The sequence below is a fragment of the Pseudorasbora parva genome, chromosome 3 (assembly GCF_024679245.1).
Source record: "Pseudorasbora parva isolate DD20220531a chromosome 3, ASM2467924v1, whole genome shotgun sequence".
Lineage (NCBI taxonomy): Eukaryota > Metazoa > Chordata > Actinopteri > Cypriniformes > Gobionidae > Pseudorasbora > Pseudorasbora parva.
Genome location: NC_090174.1, coordinates 25626310 through 25643309, shown reverse-complemented (window position 1 = coordinate 25643309; position 17000 = coordinate 25626310). Strand labels below are relative to the sequence as shown.

The 17000-nt window shown below is 37.8% G+C and overlaps 1 protein-coding gene across 6 annotated transcripts in view; it reads right to left on the bottom strand.

Moving 5' to 3' along the window:
* mef2cb (myocyte enhancer factor 2cb) overlaps window positions 1–17000 on the bottom strand; it is a 92664-nt gene that overhangs the window by 12490 nt on the left and 63174 nt on the right. For 4 of the 6 annotated variants that reach the window (XM_067438233.1, XM_067438232.1, XM_067438235.1 and 1 more), the window contains 3 exons: window positions 6246–6392; window positions 3313–3457; window positions 1879–1953 (listed from right to left, as the gene is read on the bottom strand). In XM_067438233.1, coding sequence (XP_067294334.1) covers window positions 1879–1953; window positions 3313–3457; window positions 6246–6392 — 367 coding nt within the window. Of the gene's footprint in view, window positions 1–1878; window positions 1954–3312; window positions 3458–5997; window positions 6136–6245; window positions 6393–17000 lie in introns of all 6 variants that reach the window. The other 2 variants (XM_067438236.1, XM_067438234.1) reach the window with 2 other exon arrangements.

Here is a 17000-nt window from a genome sequence, read left to right as displayed (position 1 = left end):
TATAATTAGATGTATTTATATATTTATTTCTATGGTTTCATTCTTAAATTAAAGCCTACATACTACTACTACTATTATTATTATTATTATTATTAATAATAATAATAATAATAATAATAATAATAATAATAATAATAATAATAATAATAATAATAATAATAATAATAATACAGAAATCAGTATTTTTTTAAAATAAGGAAACTAAACATCTTGAGAGAGAGAGAGAGAGAGAGAGAGAGAGAGAGAGTCATGAATATTCATGTAATATTCTCTATTAGACCATTAAAAGGCCACTTGTGTCATTTGACTCTCTTCAACTCTTGTTTTCAGAGTTGAGGCCTACATCAACTCCACACTGTGCCCTGTGTTAGCCTGTCGTCTGCACAATGGCTATATTTGATGGCTGTAGACCTTGAATGTGAACAGCAGGGCCACACCAACAAGTGGTACTTTTGTGCATTCGAGACAGTGAGAAGAGGGGGTCAGTTGACAGACCTTACCCTCACCCTCACACAATGGACCCGGGGCCAGACAAGGTTACCCAGCTGTGTCTCAGCAACCCGGAAGCCAAGTTCAAAACATCTACTGTCCCGCTTTAAATATCCAAGCCATGCTTCTGCAGTGACCACTGGTTAGTGGTTAAGACCGGCAGACTCACATACACACAGACGCAAACAGATGCACAGACACGCATACACAGACGTCCACATATACTCAGAGACTCTGAGGCAACCACAAGCCAAAGCACCAATCCGACTGTATAACTTTTCCTTTCAAGTGGATTGTTCTGGTATACAGAAACTCATATACAAATTCTCCGAAAGGACTGGGCTACTAGATGGAAAAACATTCCAAGCATGTTTCATTTCAAACATACGATAGGCCTTATCCTGAAGAAAAAAAAAAGACATAAAGCAGAAGCACAGGCTAAGAGGGAGCTGTTTGCGCTATCATTTTCAGACAAGAGCAGAAGCAAAGGACATGGCACAAACATGCCAATATGCTTGTTTACCTTTTTACTAAAAAAAAGCTGATATTTAAAAAGCTTATAGGGACTAACAATCTCTATATGCTTGAAGAGCACACAACAAGAGAGAGGAAATGGTTTAATACTAATATACACTAAAAGGTTTGGGCTAACTAAGATTTTATTTTTATTTCATTTTTTGAAAGAAATGAATTATTTTATTCAGCAAAGATGCATTAAATTGATCAAAAATGACCGTAAAGACATTTATGATGTTACAAAAGATTCACATTTCAAATAAATTATGTTTTAAAATATCTATATTCCACAAAAACATAAGTAGCACACCTGTTTTAAACATTGATTAAAATAAAAAAAAAAAAATCTTTAGCAACAAATGAGCATATATTAAAATTATTTCTGAAGGATCATGTGACTGAATACTGGCGTATAGGCAGCTGAAAATCCACCATAATACTGTTTTTACTTTATTTTTGATCAAATAACTGCATCCTTGGCGAGCATAAGACTTCAATTAGACTTCTTTTAAAAACATTTTAAAAAATCATACAGACTCCTAAACTTTTGTATATGATATTATGCTAAGTGTATACGCTAATACTGGTACACACGCTAACACAAAACAACTATTGTATAGTAGTAATTACGTCGCAAGAATTGAAGTGAAAAACTAAACCAAATATTTTCAATTACTGTGGCTGTTGGGTTTGAACCAATCCAGTTCACTCCAGTTCACTTAATGACTGAAGTCTGCGAAGAAATTACTGTGAATACAAGCCCAGCTTAAACAAACAGAACATTCTGCTGAAAATTTGCGAGGCTGGTTAAAGCTGGAAGAGAATTAGTGCAGTTATTGGCTGAGTAAAAGTCATGATGGAGAGGGAACATACTGTAGTATGTGGGGATGCCGTCCTTACCAGCACTGGTGCCCGCGCCAGTGGAGAGATCAGTGCCCATCAGACCACCTAGCATGGGAAGAGAAAGACAGAGAGAGAGAGAGACAGAGAGATTTCAGTCACTTCATTGCAGCTGACATCCACATCCCACCACAAAATCTTCCTTCTTAAAACTGTCAGGTCATTTATTCAACTCCCTCAAGCCACAGAGATCTTCCTCCCTCCCAGCATTTTTAAGAGCGAGGGAGACCGAAAGACAAATATAAGGTGACAGAGACGTGTGTGTATGTGTGTGTTTGTCTGAGAAGAACAAAACACTGTCCTTTTCCACCTCAACACACTTTTCTGAGGAGGAAGCGATGTGGCCGACGGGGCTCGTCCGCGGTGTCCAAGAAAAATTACACATTTTTATTTTTAAGCATGCAGGGGAGCAAGTGTGGTCAGAGGAGCGCAGGCTGGGCCAAAACTCATATTTAGCTAAGCGCTCCTGAAATACAGAGCTGATTGCATCAGGAGAAAGCCGTTTTAATGACAGAGCTGTGGGTGAGAGACTCTGTCTAATGAAGCAAGACAACACGACAATAACAGAGCGCCAACAGGATGGTGCTGTAGACTCTAAGAACAAAAGGTTCTGTGTAGAACCTTAAAGTGCTCGGCCAGGCACTTCATATGTAGAATCTATGAAAGTTTGAATTATATATAGAATCTATTCAGGTTTGATGATTTAAACAGCTCAAAAACACACTTTATCACGAGAAACAACACAAATACCCCATTAAACATGAAAATATTATGCACTCATTTAAGAAATTTCTTCTTATTAAAGCTAGAGCCTCACTAAACCTTTTTTTTCCCTCTAAGAATGTATGATTATTGGCCATAGTGAAATACAAACAAAATGACAGATGCATAGAAATATAGGGGAATGCATCACAGAGAAATTGTATTTAATACACATATTTACACTGTAAAAAATATTTAGAAAGTTACCTGGTTGCCTTAAAATTTTGAGTTAATTGAAATTAAAATATTGAGTTAATACAATGAAAATTTTTTGAGATTCGACAACCTTTATTAAAATATTATTAAAAGATTTTGTAAGCATATTGTGTGTGTGTTTAATTTCTGATGACGCAGTGAAACATGCCAAATAGTGCTATTTTAATTTCAATAAACTCTAAATTTTAAGGCAACCAGGTTACTTATTTTTTTTAAAGTTAAATCAACAAAAAACAACATTTTTTTTCACAGTGTAATACTTTAATATTATTTTAATAATTATTCTTTTAATAGTATTTTTTGAAGGACATCAGCAGAATAAAAAAGTTGTTCAGAGGCAAAGAGAGTAAATATATAATACTATATATTATTTTACAGTCACACTATGCACAATATTTGTATATGTGTATATGTATATGTGTTTTTTACCTGCACTAGGTGGTCTGTGTGTGACCCCGGGTGACATGCTGTTTCTCTGCAGGCCGTGGTGGGCCAGTGGAAGCAGGTTATGATTGCCTGGGTAGATCTGGTTATTCACGGGGATGGGCATCTCGTAGGTAGAAGAGGGCACCGCCTGGTTGGAGACAGAAGCAATATATACCTTAAAAAAAATATGATTAACATAAACTATAATAATAACAGTGAAAACAACAAGTTAAACACACTGAATAAAACGGCTTAAATTTCAACATAAATACTCAACTTTTTGCACAGTGAAAAATGTATTTATTTTTTACCAATATACTTCATGCAATGTATAGAAGCTTGCTTCTGTCAAAGAATAAATTTATATATATATATATATATATATATATAGAAACTTTTATCTCACAATGACTTTCAATTTTTTTACTTTTTGTCTCGCAATTGCGAGTTAGAATCTGTATTTTTTTCCCTCAGAATTGGACTTTAACTTGTAATTGTGAGTTTATATCTCACAATTCTGAGTAAAATCATAATTGCGAGATAAAAAGTGAGAATTGCATGCTATAAACTTACAACTGCAACAAAAAAAAGTCAGACTTGCCCCGCAATTGTAAGTTCATATCTCGTGATTCTGACTAACTCGCAACTGTGAGAACGGTGAGCAACTGTCAGAATTGCGAGATGTAAACTCAATCGTGAGGAAAAAAAGTGTGAGATAAAAAGTCGCAATTATCTTTTAAATTGTTTTACTCTGTGGCGGAAAAAGCTTCCATAGCAATGGCAACAATTCTTTAGAACTCCTGGGTATTTCTGTCCATTTTCTCTGTTATCTACCCTAAATGAACAGGCTGAGATGACTCTAAACTCTCTAAATCTCTGTAAATCCTCTTGTTCCCGTCACTCCAAAAGACACAGGCTTAACCTTGAAGAGAGTCCTTCCTCCTTCATATTATGTTTTTTTAAGGACAAAATAGCCCCTAATTGTAGCCATGTGTCCTGAGGGTCTGTAAGTGCTCATCTGGGAGAGCATCAACTGACAGGAACTGAAGAGGAGCCGCTCGCTCTTTCTCACTCTTTCATTCTTCATTAACTCACAAGGCCACAGCAATCATGGCTTGAGGCAGCCAAATATTTTCTCTCCGCAGTGAAGGTCTTGGTGGGCACAGCTTCACTTTTGTTAGGTGTTCGTTTTTCCATCTTTACCTTCATGTTCTGTTTGGAGTCTCAGAGACCCTAAGGCCTTTTAATAGCTTGGAAAATATTAGTTTGATGCTCATTGCCTTTTTTTTTTTGAAGTTATAGGAGAACTCATTTATAAACAAAATTCTAACCATATAACACCAATCAGTTATTGCATTTTTTTCCTGGGGTAATAGTCAAATATGTTACTAGATCATATTTCTTAAAAGTGCATGTCTAATTTCTGATTCAGTATTATGAGCCTAATTTAATTAGATAAAACTAATTGTATTAAAAGCGAAAAGAAAGAAAGAGGTTAATATCCAACTGACATACATTTTTTTAAATAAAAATGAATAGGTAGATGATTCGGATCACCCTAAGCAATAATAAACGTCAATCTTAACAGAAGACAAGGAAATCTTAAGCACATTTGTCTAAGTTTCATGAACTGCATCTCTTCTCGTTTATTCTTAAATGCAAGAGATTTCCACATCTTTGTTTGTGTACGTGAGGCTGGACATCTTCAGCATGGTGCCTTTCTTCCTCTTCTTTGTGCTACTCTCTAACTGGAAAAATATAACTCAGTCACTGTGACCACAGAGTGAGCTGCCACTATCTTCACCTCTATTACTGTATTTACCACTCAACCCAACCCAACCCAACCAAATTCCCCTAACCAATAAAATACTGTAGGTTACTGGACATATATTTAATCCAAAATAAAGAAAAACAAATAAATAAATCCATTTCTAATAAAATTATCATTAACTTATCAAAATCATGGAAGGTACTAAGATACTAGACTAGACAGACAGATAGATTTAGATAGGAGACAGACAGACAGACAGACAGACAGACAGACAGATAGATAGATAGATAGATAGATAGATAGATAGATAGATAGATAGATAGATAGATAGATAGATAGATAGATAGATAGATAGATAGATAGATAGATAGATAGATAGATAGATAGATAGATAGATAGATAGATAGATAATACAGATTTGAGAAATATGAACAATATGACTCACAAGCTTTTAAAAAAAAACATTTAGCATAGTGTCTTTGGCCGAGCATGCTGTATTAATATCTCTTAATTCTTTGACACATAAGAAAGCGCATGCAAGATCTGCTTTTTTATTTGTTATTAATTCAGACATGTAATGAAGAGTATCTATTTCTGAACACCAATCAGTGGAAGGCCTTCCAGCGCTCAAAATATACTTTTAAGGTTAAAATGACTGTATTTCTTACATTAATTGTCTTTGTGGTGCTACTTGTTTCAGTCATAACTCAGAAATGCAATTATTTCCCATGCATCCAAGGTAAGTGTATACACTACTAGATCTGCATTATACTTATACTAGTTCGATAGGCAGTACATATAAGGTTAAATCAAAATTAGAATGAACTACTTTGCTTCTCCAAATATGTTTGTTAGCTTTGCTAGCTTTCCTACAAAGCTGTTAGTTTTTTTGCCTCTCCTCTCTTCACTGTACTTACAGGTATCTTCTGAGTCTTGATCATTAGATCAAACTCTTCATTAATCTGTTTGTATTTCTCCTCCGTGTGTGGAGTGAGAGCGAGAGCAGACTCAAGCTCCAGGCTCTCGCCGCCTTTGTTCTCCTTCTTGCTCAATGCCTGACGGCCCGCGCAGAGCGATCAGTGAGCCAGAGCACAAGGGAGTGATAGAAAAAAATAGAGAAAGAGAAGGAAGTGTGAGAGGTCTAGTCTGAAACGCAGGTACTTACACATATCCTCTGTCTGCTGATCATGTGCAGATCAATGTCGTTGTTGAACTTATGCAACTTCTCGTCTGACTCGGGGCTGTGGCCCACCGAGTCGTCTGCGTCGGGGTCAGGGCTGTCACAGCCATTTAGACCCTTCTTTCTCAGGGTCTGTAAATACAAATTTGCACACAGTTCAAACACCAAGCACAATGTAGACCTCAGGTGGGTCAGACAAGCTATATTTAGACAGGATTAAACTGAATACTTTATAGAAGTCAAAAACCATGTACTATAAAGCCCACTTCAGTAATTGGGAAAGACTGCATCAAATCTATCATGTATAGTTATGTACAGTATCATTCGAAAGAATAGGGTCTGTAAGATTATTATTTTTATTTATTTTTAAAGAAATTGATAGATTAAGCAAATATGCATTCAATTAAGCAAAAGTGACAGTAAAGACAAAGAAATGCTGCTCTTTTAAACTTTCTATTCATCAAATGATATTATGTATCACACAAAATATTAACTGGTTTTAACAAGAAATAAATGTTTCTTGAGGAAAATGATTTTTGAAGGATCATCTGTGACACTGAAGAGTGAAGTAATGTTGCTGAAAATTCAGCTTTACCATCACAGGAAAAAGTTACATTTTAAAATATTTTAGAAAACAGTACTTAAAATTGTAATCATGCTTCAATATGTTGGTGAGCATAAGAGACTTCTTTTAAAAAAAACATATACAAAAAGACTCCCAAATTTTTAAACAGTAATGTATATAGGCTATTGAATTTAATAATAATGTATTTAATAACTTAATTTAATAACTTTTATTAGGCAATCTTTTTTAATAAGTCACTTGCGGACCACAGCTGACGAACCACTAGTGAAGAAACTTTAAAAGGTTTACTAACCAAGAAATTCAAGCTTGTTTGCTTTAGACTATTTGCAAAAGGTCATGTTATTTATATTTATGGATTATAAAATAATCATACATATTCCTTGTAAGTCTGTGTAAAGGAAGTCGAGAGACAAGACGATACGCACACACAGGAAGGGCAAACCTAAAATATAAATGTTAATATTTAACCAGGTCAGGTAGGAAAAAAAAGAGAGAAAAATGTCTAAATGTGATTTCAGCAGCAAGGAACAGCCCTACTGCTACTGACCACATCAGTGAGATCTTTATAATATAGATCTGGTCGAAACAGATAAAACAGAGACACTTAAGGAACAAATAAAATGATACAGGGATTTTTTTTGATATAACCATTAAGTACAGAAACAGAAAAAAATGTGTGCTAAAGCTTAAAAGTTGTGCTGTGCTTATGCAAGACAGCTAGTGTAACAGTAAAATACAAAACTGCGGACTCTCCTGATATATTAAAGCAGCAGTTTCTCTCTCTGCCACCTGATGGCCACCTTCTAGAAGGAATGAGATCTTCCTGTCGCAGTAAAGTTAACCTATGAGAGAGTATCTGCCAAATGGGAAAGGTTTATATTAACACTAAACAAATCTTTTCACTACTAATTTACTATTAGCTATTGTGCTCATTCAAAGAGACTCCGGCATCCTGAGTGATGCAAAATCAACAGTTATCAGAAATTTGGGGAGAAGCATGACGCTTTGTGTGTATGTGTGTGTGAAAATAAGAAGAAATAAAAACTTGAGACACGCTGCCACATGCTAAACCAGACCCAACCCCCTTCAACTGTCTCGTGACATTATCCGCGCGGGGTTCTGGAGGAGCCTGACGTCTCATCAAAGGGAGACGCGTTCCACTGGATCAACTGGCTTTAAGTGTGGCGTGGCGGGATATTAGCCACCAGCTAACATATGTGCAGCCTGCGCTCTCGCACATAGTCCTTCTCTGCCTTCATCTGCCTGTCTGCATCAATCAAGCAAGAATTAATTTACTCTGCTGACGTGAGGGCTTGATGAAGACGGGTTTCTCATCCTCTTTTCTTTGCTATGACATGCTTCTATTAGGTGTTGAGGGATTGTGTGGAGAGCGGCGCTGTGTGATGAGAGCTTTTTTTCCCTTTATACACATTGAGCTTATCAAATGCTTTGATGATGAGTACCAGGCTGGTTGTTTTGAGCGACTGAAATAGAAAATGACGGATTTCGAGTCTCAGTCGTTAAAAAGACAAACTAAACAACCTTAAAATGCTATATATACGTAAAGTGCTGCTCTAGATGTTCTGTGTCCTAAGTGTGGTAGTCCAATCCTTTAAAAAAATGTTTTTTGCCTTAAATGACAGGTTACCCCCTAACTAGCAGAACTCTCTCAGGTTTTGCCTCGGCAACTGGGTGGGGAAAGATTGCGGTGTGGCAGCGGAGTGCGAAGAGGCAGAGTAGACTATAGTGTGCAGATGGGAGGGCATGCTGGCTGAGTGAGCGCTCAAGCAGGGATCGGCAGTTTAAGACCCAGCATGCAGTCGCTCTGAACCCCCTGACGGTCCGCCGCTATGCCACTCATTCCAGATATGTGCACCTGTCAGAGTGCCCACACCTGTCACACACACACATATATTCTGCTGTAGTGTGGCAGAGTTAGCCAATCACAGTGTGTATGCTGAAGATGGCCATAAATGGCTAAACAAACACTCATTCCCCTGAGGAAAAAAAGGCTCAGATCTATCTCTTTCATTGCTCAAGAGGCTTAGTGGAGGTCTAAACTCCACTTCTAATCTTTTCTAAAAATCTTTTCTTAGTTTCCAAAAAAGAAAAAGAAAAGTAGACAAATGAGACAGTTCTTGACATACAGTAAGAGTACAGAGCTATAGCATTTATTATCACAGCTCAGATCATTTGATCTTATAAATATTTAGTGAAAAAAAAGAAGAAGTGACTTTTGATTGCAGACTTTTCCAAACCTGAGCATATTTATCAGGGTCTTTTTTTCACAGTATAAAAGCAGGAGATTTAAGCAAAATCACTATAAATCATATAAACAATACTTGTTATATAAATGATATTTATATATTAAAAAATGTCATTCCAAAATAATAAATAAGCAAAGATTGAATAAAATGCATTACATACATTTTTTTTATAAACAAATAAAGTCATAATTAATGTATTAATAATAAACTAAATTTAATTGAATTAAATGAAACCATTTTTCAAACAATTCATCTGTATAAACTGGATTTTTTTGGGGACAACCAGTGAGCCCATTTACATGTACACCAGTGTGCTGATAACACGCAAACCAATAATGCTCTGTCTGGATGCGTTTAAATTCACGGTAAGGATGCGTTCCTGTCAAGTATCGCAAATGCGCACTATGATAAGCCGACAGAAATCCGACGTGTTTATGTAACCCCTCCTGTTCAAACCACCCGCTCCAAGCGGGACTCGAACCCTGGTCCGCCGGCCTGAGAGTCTAGAGCTCTAACAAGGAGGCTAAAGACTGCAACCTCTAACGGCAGTTGCTAGAGCGTCTCTTGAAGACAGAGGAGTGAGGTTTACTTGCACAGTGACTACCGTTACACTTACATGCTTTCGTCTAGATACGAAAACAGTGCATGGGTCAAAAATCAAGCCAGTGACTAACAACTTAAGCTGTTTAAGACCATACTCTGATAAAGGAAAACAGGTTAACATGCTTACATGAATGAATGAATGAATGAATGAGGCATGTATATAGTGCTTTCACATGTACTACTGTACACCCAAAGCGCTTCACACTCATGTCAGGCGTCTCTCCTCAACCACCACCAGTGTGCAGCATCCACTTGGATGATGTGACGGCAGCCACAGTACAACAGCGCCAGTGCGCTCACCACACACCAGCGAAAGGTGGAGAGGAGAGAGGGTGATAAAGCCAATTCAGTGGATGGGGATTATTAGGAGGCCATGATTGGTAAGGGCCAGTCAAGGAAATTTGGCCAGGACACCGGGCATACACCCCTACTCTTTTACGAGAAGTGCCATGGGATTATTAATGACCACAGAGAGTAAGGACCTTTGTTTAACATCTCATCCGAAGAACGGTGCCCTTTGTCAGTATAGTGTCCCCATCACTATATACTGGGGTGTTAGGACCCACACAGACCACAGGGTGAGCGCCCCCTGCTGGCCTCACTAACACCTCTACCAGCAGCAACCTAGTATTCCCAGTTGGTCTCCCATCCAGGTACTGACCAGGCTCAGCCCTGCTTAGCTTCAGTGGGAAACCAGTCTCGGGCTACAGGGTGATATGGCTGCTGATAACCCCCTGCATTGTCGGCTTATTAACCATAATCGGGTTAAGATAGTGCATGTAAAGGCGCTCAGTGACAACAGATCCATTTAGTTTCTGAGCACAGATTGAGACATGTTGACCGAGAAGACACATTACATTGCTGGGGTCTCTTTCCCACTTAAGCAAAAGTCTATATTTGAACTCCAAGTCATTGCTGCCTAGGTAAACAAATGAGACTTTAAAAAGATCCCATTAGTAATTTTTTCTTTCCCATGGGTTTAAATAAGAATTCACTCATAATCACTCCCATGCTCTTCATTTCTGAAAGAAGGCAAAACAGACAGCCAATGCAATTGATTTCCCAAGAAGCAGTCGCAACATTAATGCTTCTGGTTTGCCGGTCTAAAAATAAGATACAGTAGACAACAAACACCCTTTACTCGGACCAAGCAGTGAGAAGAGTCTGACGTCTTAATAGCTCGGCAAGATGAAAGCTGCATGATTGTCCTTCTTAAACATCGATGAGAAGTAATCAATCTAACAAAGTGGAAAATAGCCAGGCGGGGGTGGTGGTGGGGGGGTGATAAAAAGCTAAAATGCGCAAAGATAGTCAATATAGAGCTGCGGAGGGATGAGCGGCTGGAGGTTTCTGAGAATCAAGAATCAGTGAAGACAAGGAAGGGAAAAGAGTGGGAAGGAATGTCTCCTTCAATGGTATGCTCCCAATTAAACTCCTTCATACTTCTCTTCTCTCCTGGCTCATTCTGTCAGACCTCCTCTCTGGGCTGAAGCCTAAATAATGGACTGATATCAACTATCGTATTGCAATTCCAGCTGTAATCAAGCCAGAGAAACTCTAGCTCGAGTAGCCAAAGATGATTCCCTACTGTCTTCACTACTGATCATTTTACCCTGGCCTCTTTTTAAAATCTGAACAGTGTCCAGTGCTCATTTAGACATCTAGTTAAAACCAGGCCAGATTGATGAGGGATTCTGCCCCAGGCAGACCTCATGGTTTATTTTCATTGGTTTCTACATAGTGGAATGGAGCGGACAGGTTTGCAAGTCCAGCTTTCAATAATCTGCTGGAGTCCAGAAGATAAGACAGGCTTAATTTATATGATCTGAAAAAAAAAAATGGATTCTTTAAGCAATATTGGTCTACTGGTTATCTATCCTGAATTTATATATTTTGTTGTTGTTGACATTTTTGCATTGGTTTTTATGTATCTTGTTGCAAGATCATATATGTCCTCTTAAATGGACACAGTTTCTCCCCAGTGTTTTACTAATGTTTCCAACCTGGTAACCATACATACATACACTCGCTCTCACACACTCAAAAAAACAAAAAAACAAAAACAAATGCGAATTATCTGAAAACAGTCATGTCTGTTGGATTTTACCGAACTCAGCTGTGATATTCTGCTCAAATTAAATTGTAATACAGCTGGTCTGTGCACCTTCACAAGGTTGCTTGTGCTATTTTTCGCAAATAAATCTGTGAGCAAACCTTCTCAGTGAAAAAACGGTATTAAATCCAACACTGTAAAAATGATATGATCAATAAGTTATGACAACATGTGTTTTTACACATTTACACATTTTTTTTGTCAGTTTAAGCATGCGTTACAGTACAATATCTTTTTTTTTTTGTTTTAAGCTATTTTTTTGTTCATTTAATGTAATTTAAGTTTAAGCAACTTAAATGTTTAAGTACAATCAACTTGGATGTTTACAATGAAACATGAATCTCGACTACACTGTTTGCGATTGTAGTTGCTAAATAAATGCACTTACACATGTGTTACAGCACAAGTACTTTTTTCGTTTTAATACAAAAACATTACCATTATATGAAATTACTGTTTTAGTTTTTGACAGAAGCTTCTTAAGGTTTTTACTAGTTTTCACAATTGCTAACTCAGGAATACATGAGTTCGAGTTGACATTTTCTAGATTTGTCCTTGCGTGGATGTGCAATAATTTGGATGAAATGTCAACCGAAATTTCTAAAATGAGAACAATCCTGACTGACTAATAACTAATAACTGACTAATACAAATTCTAACTGTGGAGCAAAATAATTAGTTAAACCATTATCATGGATGCTTTCTCTCCACTTTTAAATCTATGCTGTGTCCTGGTCAGACAGATCCAAAGGACTTGCACTGATAATCAAACTTTGCTAAATTTTGCACTGTTACTTTGAGGTCCTACAGCGAAACCATTCGTTTTCATTAGCTCACGTTAGCGGTTTACAAAAAAAGGACTTAATTTCACACAGATCTCTATTTTTGCAGTTCAGTGACTTTCCTTGCTCAGCACATGTACTAGTGTTTTTTTCCACTTCTTTCTCTGCTATACAAATCCACTTTGAGCCACTAACTCCAAGGTGGTCCCATTAGGCCGACAGAGATGACATCATGCACCTCAACAGTCACGCCTCCACCATGTGTGTGCTCTGAGTGAGTCGGAGTTAATTATTGCGTACAGTCAAACACGCTTCTTGCTTCGATAGAGTGGATGGAGGTCAGGCAAAGCTCTGTGACAGACACACGCTCGATCCAAAAGCGCTCTGCAGATGGCCTCACTAAAAACTCTGCGCTTTGAAATGGTACTTTTAGGGGGACCGCAGAGTCTTCAGCTCCCGTTGAACACAAGAGTGCCGAACTTTAGGAAGAGAGCCAGTCTGTCTTGACCTTATTGGAAGCATATGGCTGGAGGGAAAGCAGGGAAGCCACTGTTTAATTAAGTGTGGTTTGAACATGCTACAACAGTGTAGTGAGACACGGATGCAGATGACAAAGGATGTGGCCTCCATATGTGCCTGTGTCTGTGTGTATGTGTGAATCACAGAAGACCGTCCTTCTTTGAACTAATCCATCATGCTCTTCAGCCTTTGGAAGTGGGCACCTCTTAACTCCTAAAAACAAGCTACTGCACTGTAATTTTCTTGCTTTGAGCCCTTTCCCATCTACAATGTAATAGCGCATCAAAGAGACAAACTATAGGCCCTCCATACAATAGTTAATATAAATAATGGTCATATTAGACTTTATTTTTGTCCCCATGAGGTTACCACAAAACCTTTGTACCAAAAATACTATCAACTACCACTATTCAAATAAATAAAATGTATACATATATTTAGTGGGGACGGATACAATTGATTTAAAGGGGTGGTTCCGTGTTTTTTTTCTAGGCATGGTTGTGTTTATGGGGCGCAGTATAACATGTCTTAATACTTCTTTTTTTTAAAAAAAAAACACCATATTTTTCTTCTATTTTACCTTTATTCCACATCGCCGTCACTGTCCTTTGAACGGCTCATTTGCTTCCTGCTTCTATGCAATGGACGCAATGGTCTTAGATTGGTTAGATGTCAAGTAGAGTGCCAAGCACAGGTTGTCCGGAAACACCATTCCCCTAACCATTACGGGCAGACGTCACATCCGAGGTGACTAGCAAGGGTTTATGATGTCACCAACCCGGGAAGAAGCTCGTTGTAGTCCAAACCGGCCATTTTTGTAGGCGATAAACTGCCGTAACTTTAAAAGACAATATCTCCGTTTGCATTGAACTTTCAGCGCTGTAACTTTGCAGATACTGTTTATGCTCAAGCAGCAACATTACACACTAACTAAAGTTAAAAAAGTAAAATCGCATGGAACCACCCCTTTAAAGTGACATTTGTAATGTTACAAAAGATTTCTACTTCAAATAAATGCTGTTATTCTGAACATTGCTAAACAAACTTGAGCACTCACAAATGGTTTCACAAAAACATTAACTGATTTCTGAAGGATCATGTGACACTGGAGATTGGAGTAATAACGACTGAACAAAAATCCTTTCCATTGATGTATGGTTTATTAATATCGGACAATATTTGACTGGAGGGTGTAAAGTCTAAGAGTGGCAAAAATCTGAATATTTAGAAAATCGCCTTTAAAGTTGTCAAAATGAAGTCCTTAGCAATGCATATTACTACTACTAATACATTTTTAAAATATATTTACGGTAGGAAATGCACAAAATACGTTCATGGAACTTGATCAATAATATATTGATATTATATCAATATATTGATAAGAAAAATCAATAATTTTGACCCATACAATGTATTGTTGGCTATTGCCACAAATATACCATGTGACTTATGACTGATTTTGTGGTCCAGGTCCTGGTTTCTGCAGCTCAGTTTCAATAACTGGTCTTTTTCTTCATTGAAAAGTTTTCAGTTCTAAAAGTTACAGTGTTTCTTGACACAATGAACTCTTTTATCTCAGCCGATCAAGGAAAATTTGATTTCTCATGATTACAGTAGGTAATGGATAAGTAATATCATACCTTGAGCATCTAATTACATCCTGGAATGGATGAACATAGGGAAAATCCAAATCCACTTAAAATATTCTATATTTGGGCATTTCAAAATTAAAGCTATTCCCAATACACAGACATAAAGTTGAGTAGTACACAAGAGAGAAAGACTAACTATCTAGCTATTTTCAAGAGCACATTCTTAACAATGATAAACTATTGTAAGAAAAAAATCTGTGCTTGTGTTTTTATTTACAACCTTTTTTTAATAATGTGATACTCTGGTGAACATTTGTGCATTTTTTTTTTAGATTCTGGTACATGACCGTAAAGCGTGTCATCTCATATTCTCTCTCCATGGCTGTTACAGACAAACAAGTCATTCATATGACCTAATGGAGCATCCCATACATGCACACAATGACACTCAGTCAAGCTAAATAAAGGGGTGCTTATACCATGGCCATCTTTCCATTTGAAACACGCTGGTTATGTCTTTATGTCTTATTTTATTTCTAGAGAGACAGAAGGACACCTATCATAAGCACACACACGCACGCACGCACGCACGCACGCACGCACGCACGCACGCACGCACGCACACACACACACACACACACACACACACACACACACACACACACACACACACACACACACACACACACACACACACACACACACACACACACACACACACACACACACACACACACACACGTTTGTTTTTGTGACATATGGGGACATTCCATAGGTGTAATGGTTTTTATACTGTACAAACCGTATTTTCTATCCCCTTACACTGCCCCTACCCCTAAACCTACCCATCACAGGAAACATTCTGCATTTTTACTTTCTAAAAAAAAATCATCCTATATGATTTATAAGCATTTTGAAAAGTGGGGACATGGCCAATGTCCTCATATTTCACCCTCTCCTTGTAATACTTATATCATACCCATGTCATTATACACATTTGAGTCCTCTTATGTCACAAAAACATGCCCACACACACACGCACACGCACACACACACACACACACACACACACACACACACACACACACACACACACACACACACACACACACACACACACACACACACACACACACACACACACTCAGACATCAGTTATCAGCCCGTGTCTGTAGGGGTTCTTATCATGCAGCTGCATTACAGGAAGGGGCAGAGGGTTTTTGAGGAACAATGCACAGGCACCTGACCTCTCTGGCATGACCTTGTGTTTCCACACCCTTCAGGCCCTGTGCGAGGGGACACTGCCATATACACCCACATACAGAAATAGATCGCTCATTTTCCACTGACAGTACGAGGGACAGCCAGAAAGGACAGCCTTGTTTCTTGTATCTTAAGTGCTGATGCCATGTGCTGTGCTCATTTAAGATCAGGCGATGAGATTCATGCTGATGAAATAGAGCCCATCTTTCAATTAAGTATCAATTAGGTTTTACTTAATCACTGCAGTGCAGTTATATTCCACCTATAATAATTTGTAACGTTTTTAAATTGTTTTGTAATGTAGCATCATGCATTATTATTATGAACTCATAATAACTAAATCTACATGAAATTTTTGAAAATGCATCTGTCAGTCTATAGTACCATTCAAAATATAAACGAATGCAGAAAAACTTGTCTTAAATGGGAAGGGAACATGCAAAACTCACTTATACAATCTTAAGGTCCGTTCACACCCAGAATTATAAGTATAAAGATAACTAGGTAATGCTTTTTTTTTGACCGTTTATTTTGACCTTGCACCTGTCAACTAACTATCATTCCAGTGTTAGTAGAGTATTAGTAGAATGTCGTCTCAACATCTGCTAAGACTTTAGGCCAGATTTACCAAACAGGGCAAATTAGCGTGACAGCGCAATCCCATAAAAGCGCCAATGGGAGTGGAAAGTTCTGCTCATGATCTACCAACGCAATCTACCAAGAGCTGCGAAAATTAGCATCTGGTGTAAGACATGCTTTTTTTGGGTGGTAATCAAAGGCGCAAATACCAGTATTGACTTGCAAACCTTGATAAATTGCATTGCATGATTCATTTAAATACTACCCTCCCATAAATTTTGCATCTGAAAGGGAAACCCCTTAGACTGGTTAAACCCAGCTCGATCTGCCGGTAATTTGCTTAACCATCTGGCACGCTATTGATGGGTTTAACAGAATGACCGATAGAGAAGCAATGGATGGTTGGTCTGATTGGTTGAAGGTCTATCTGATTGCG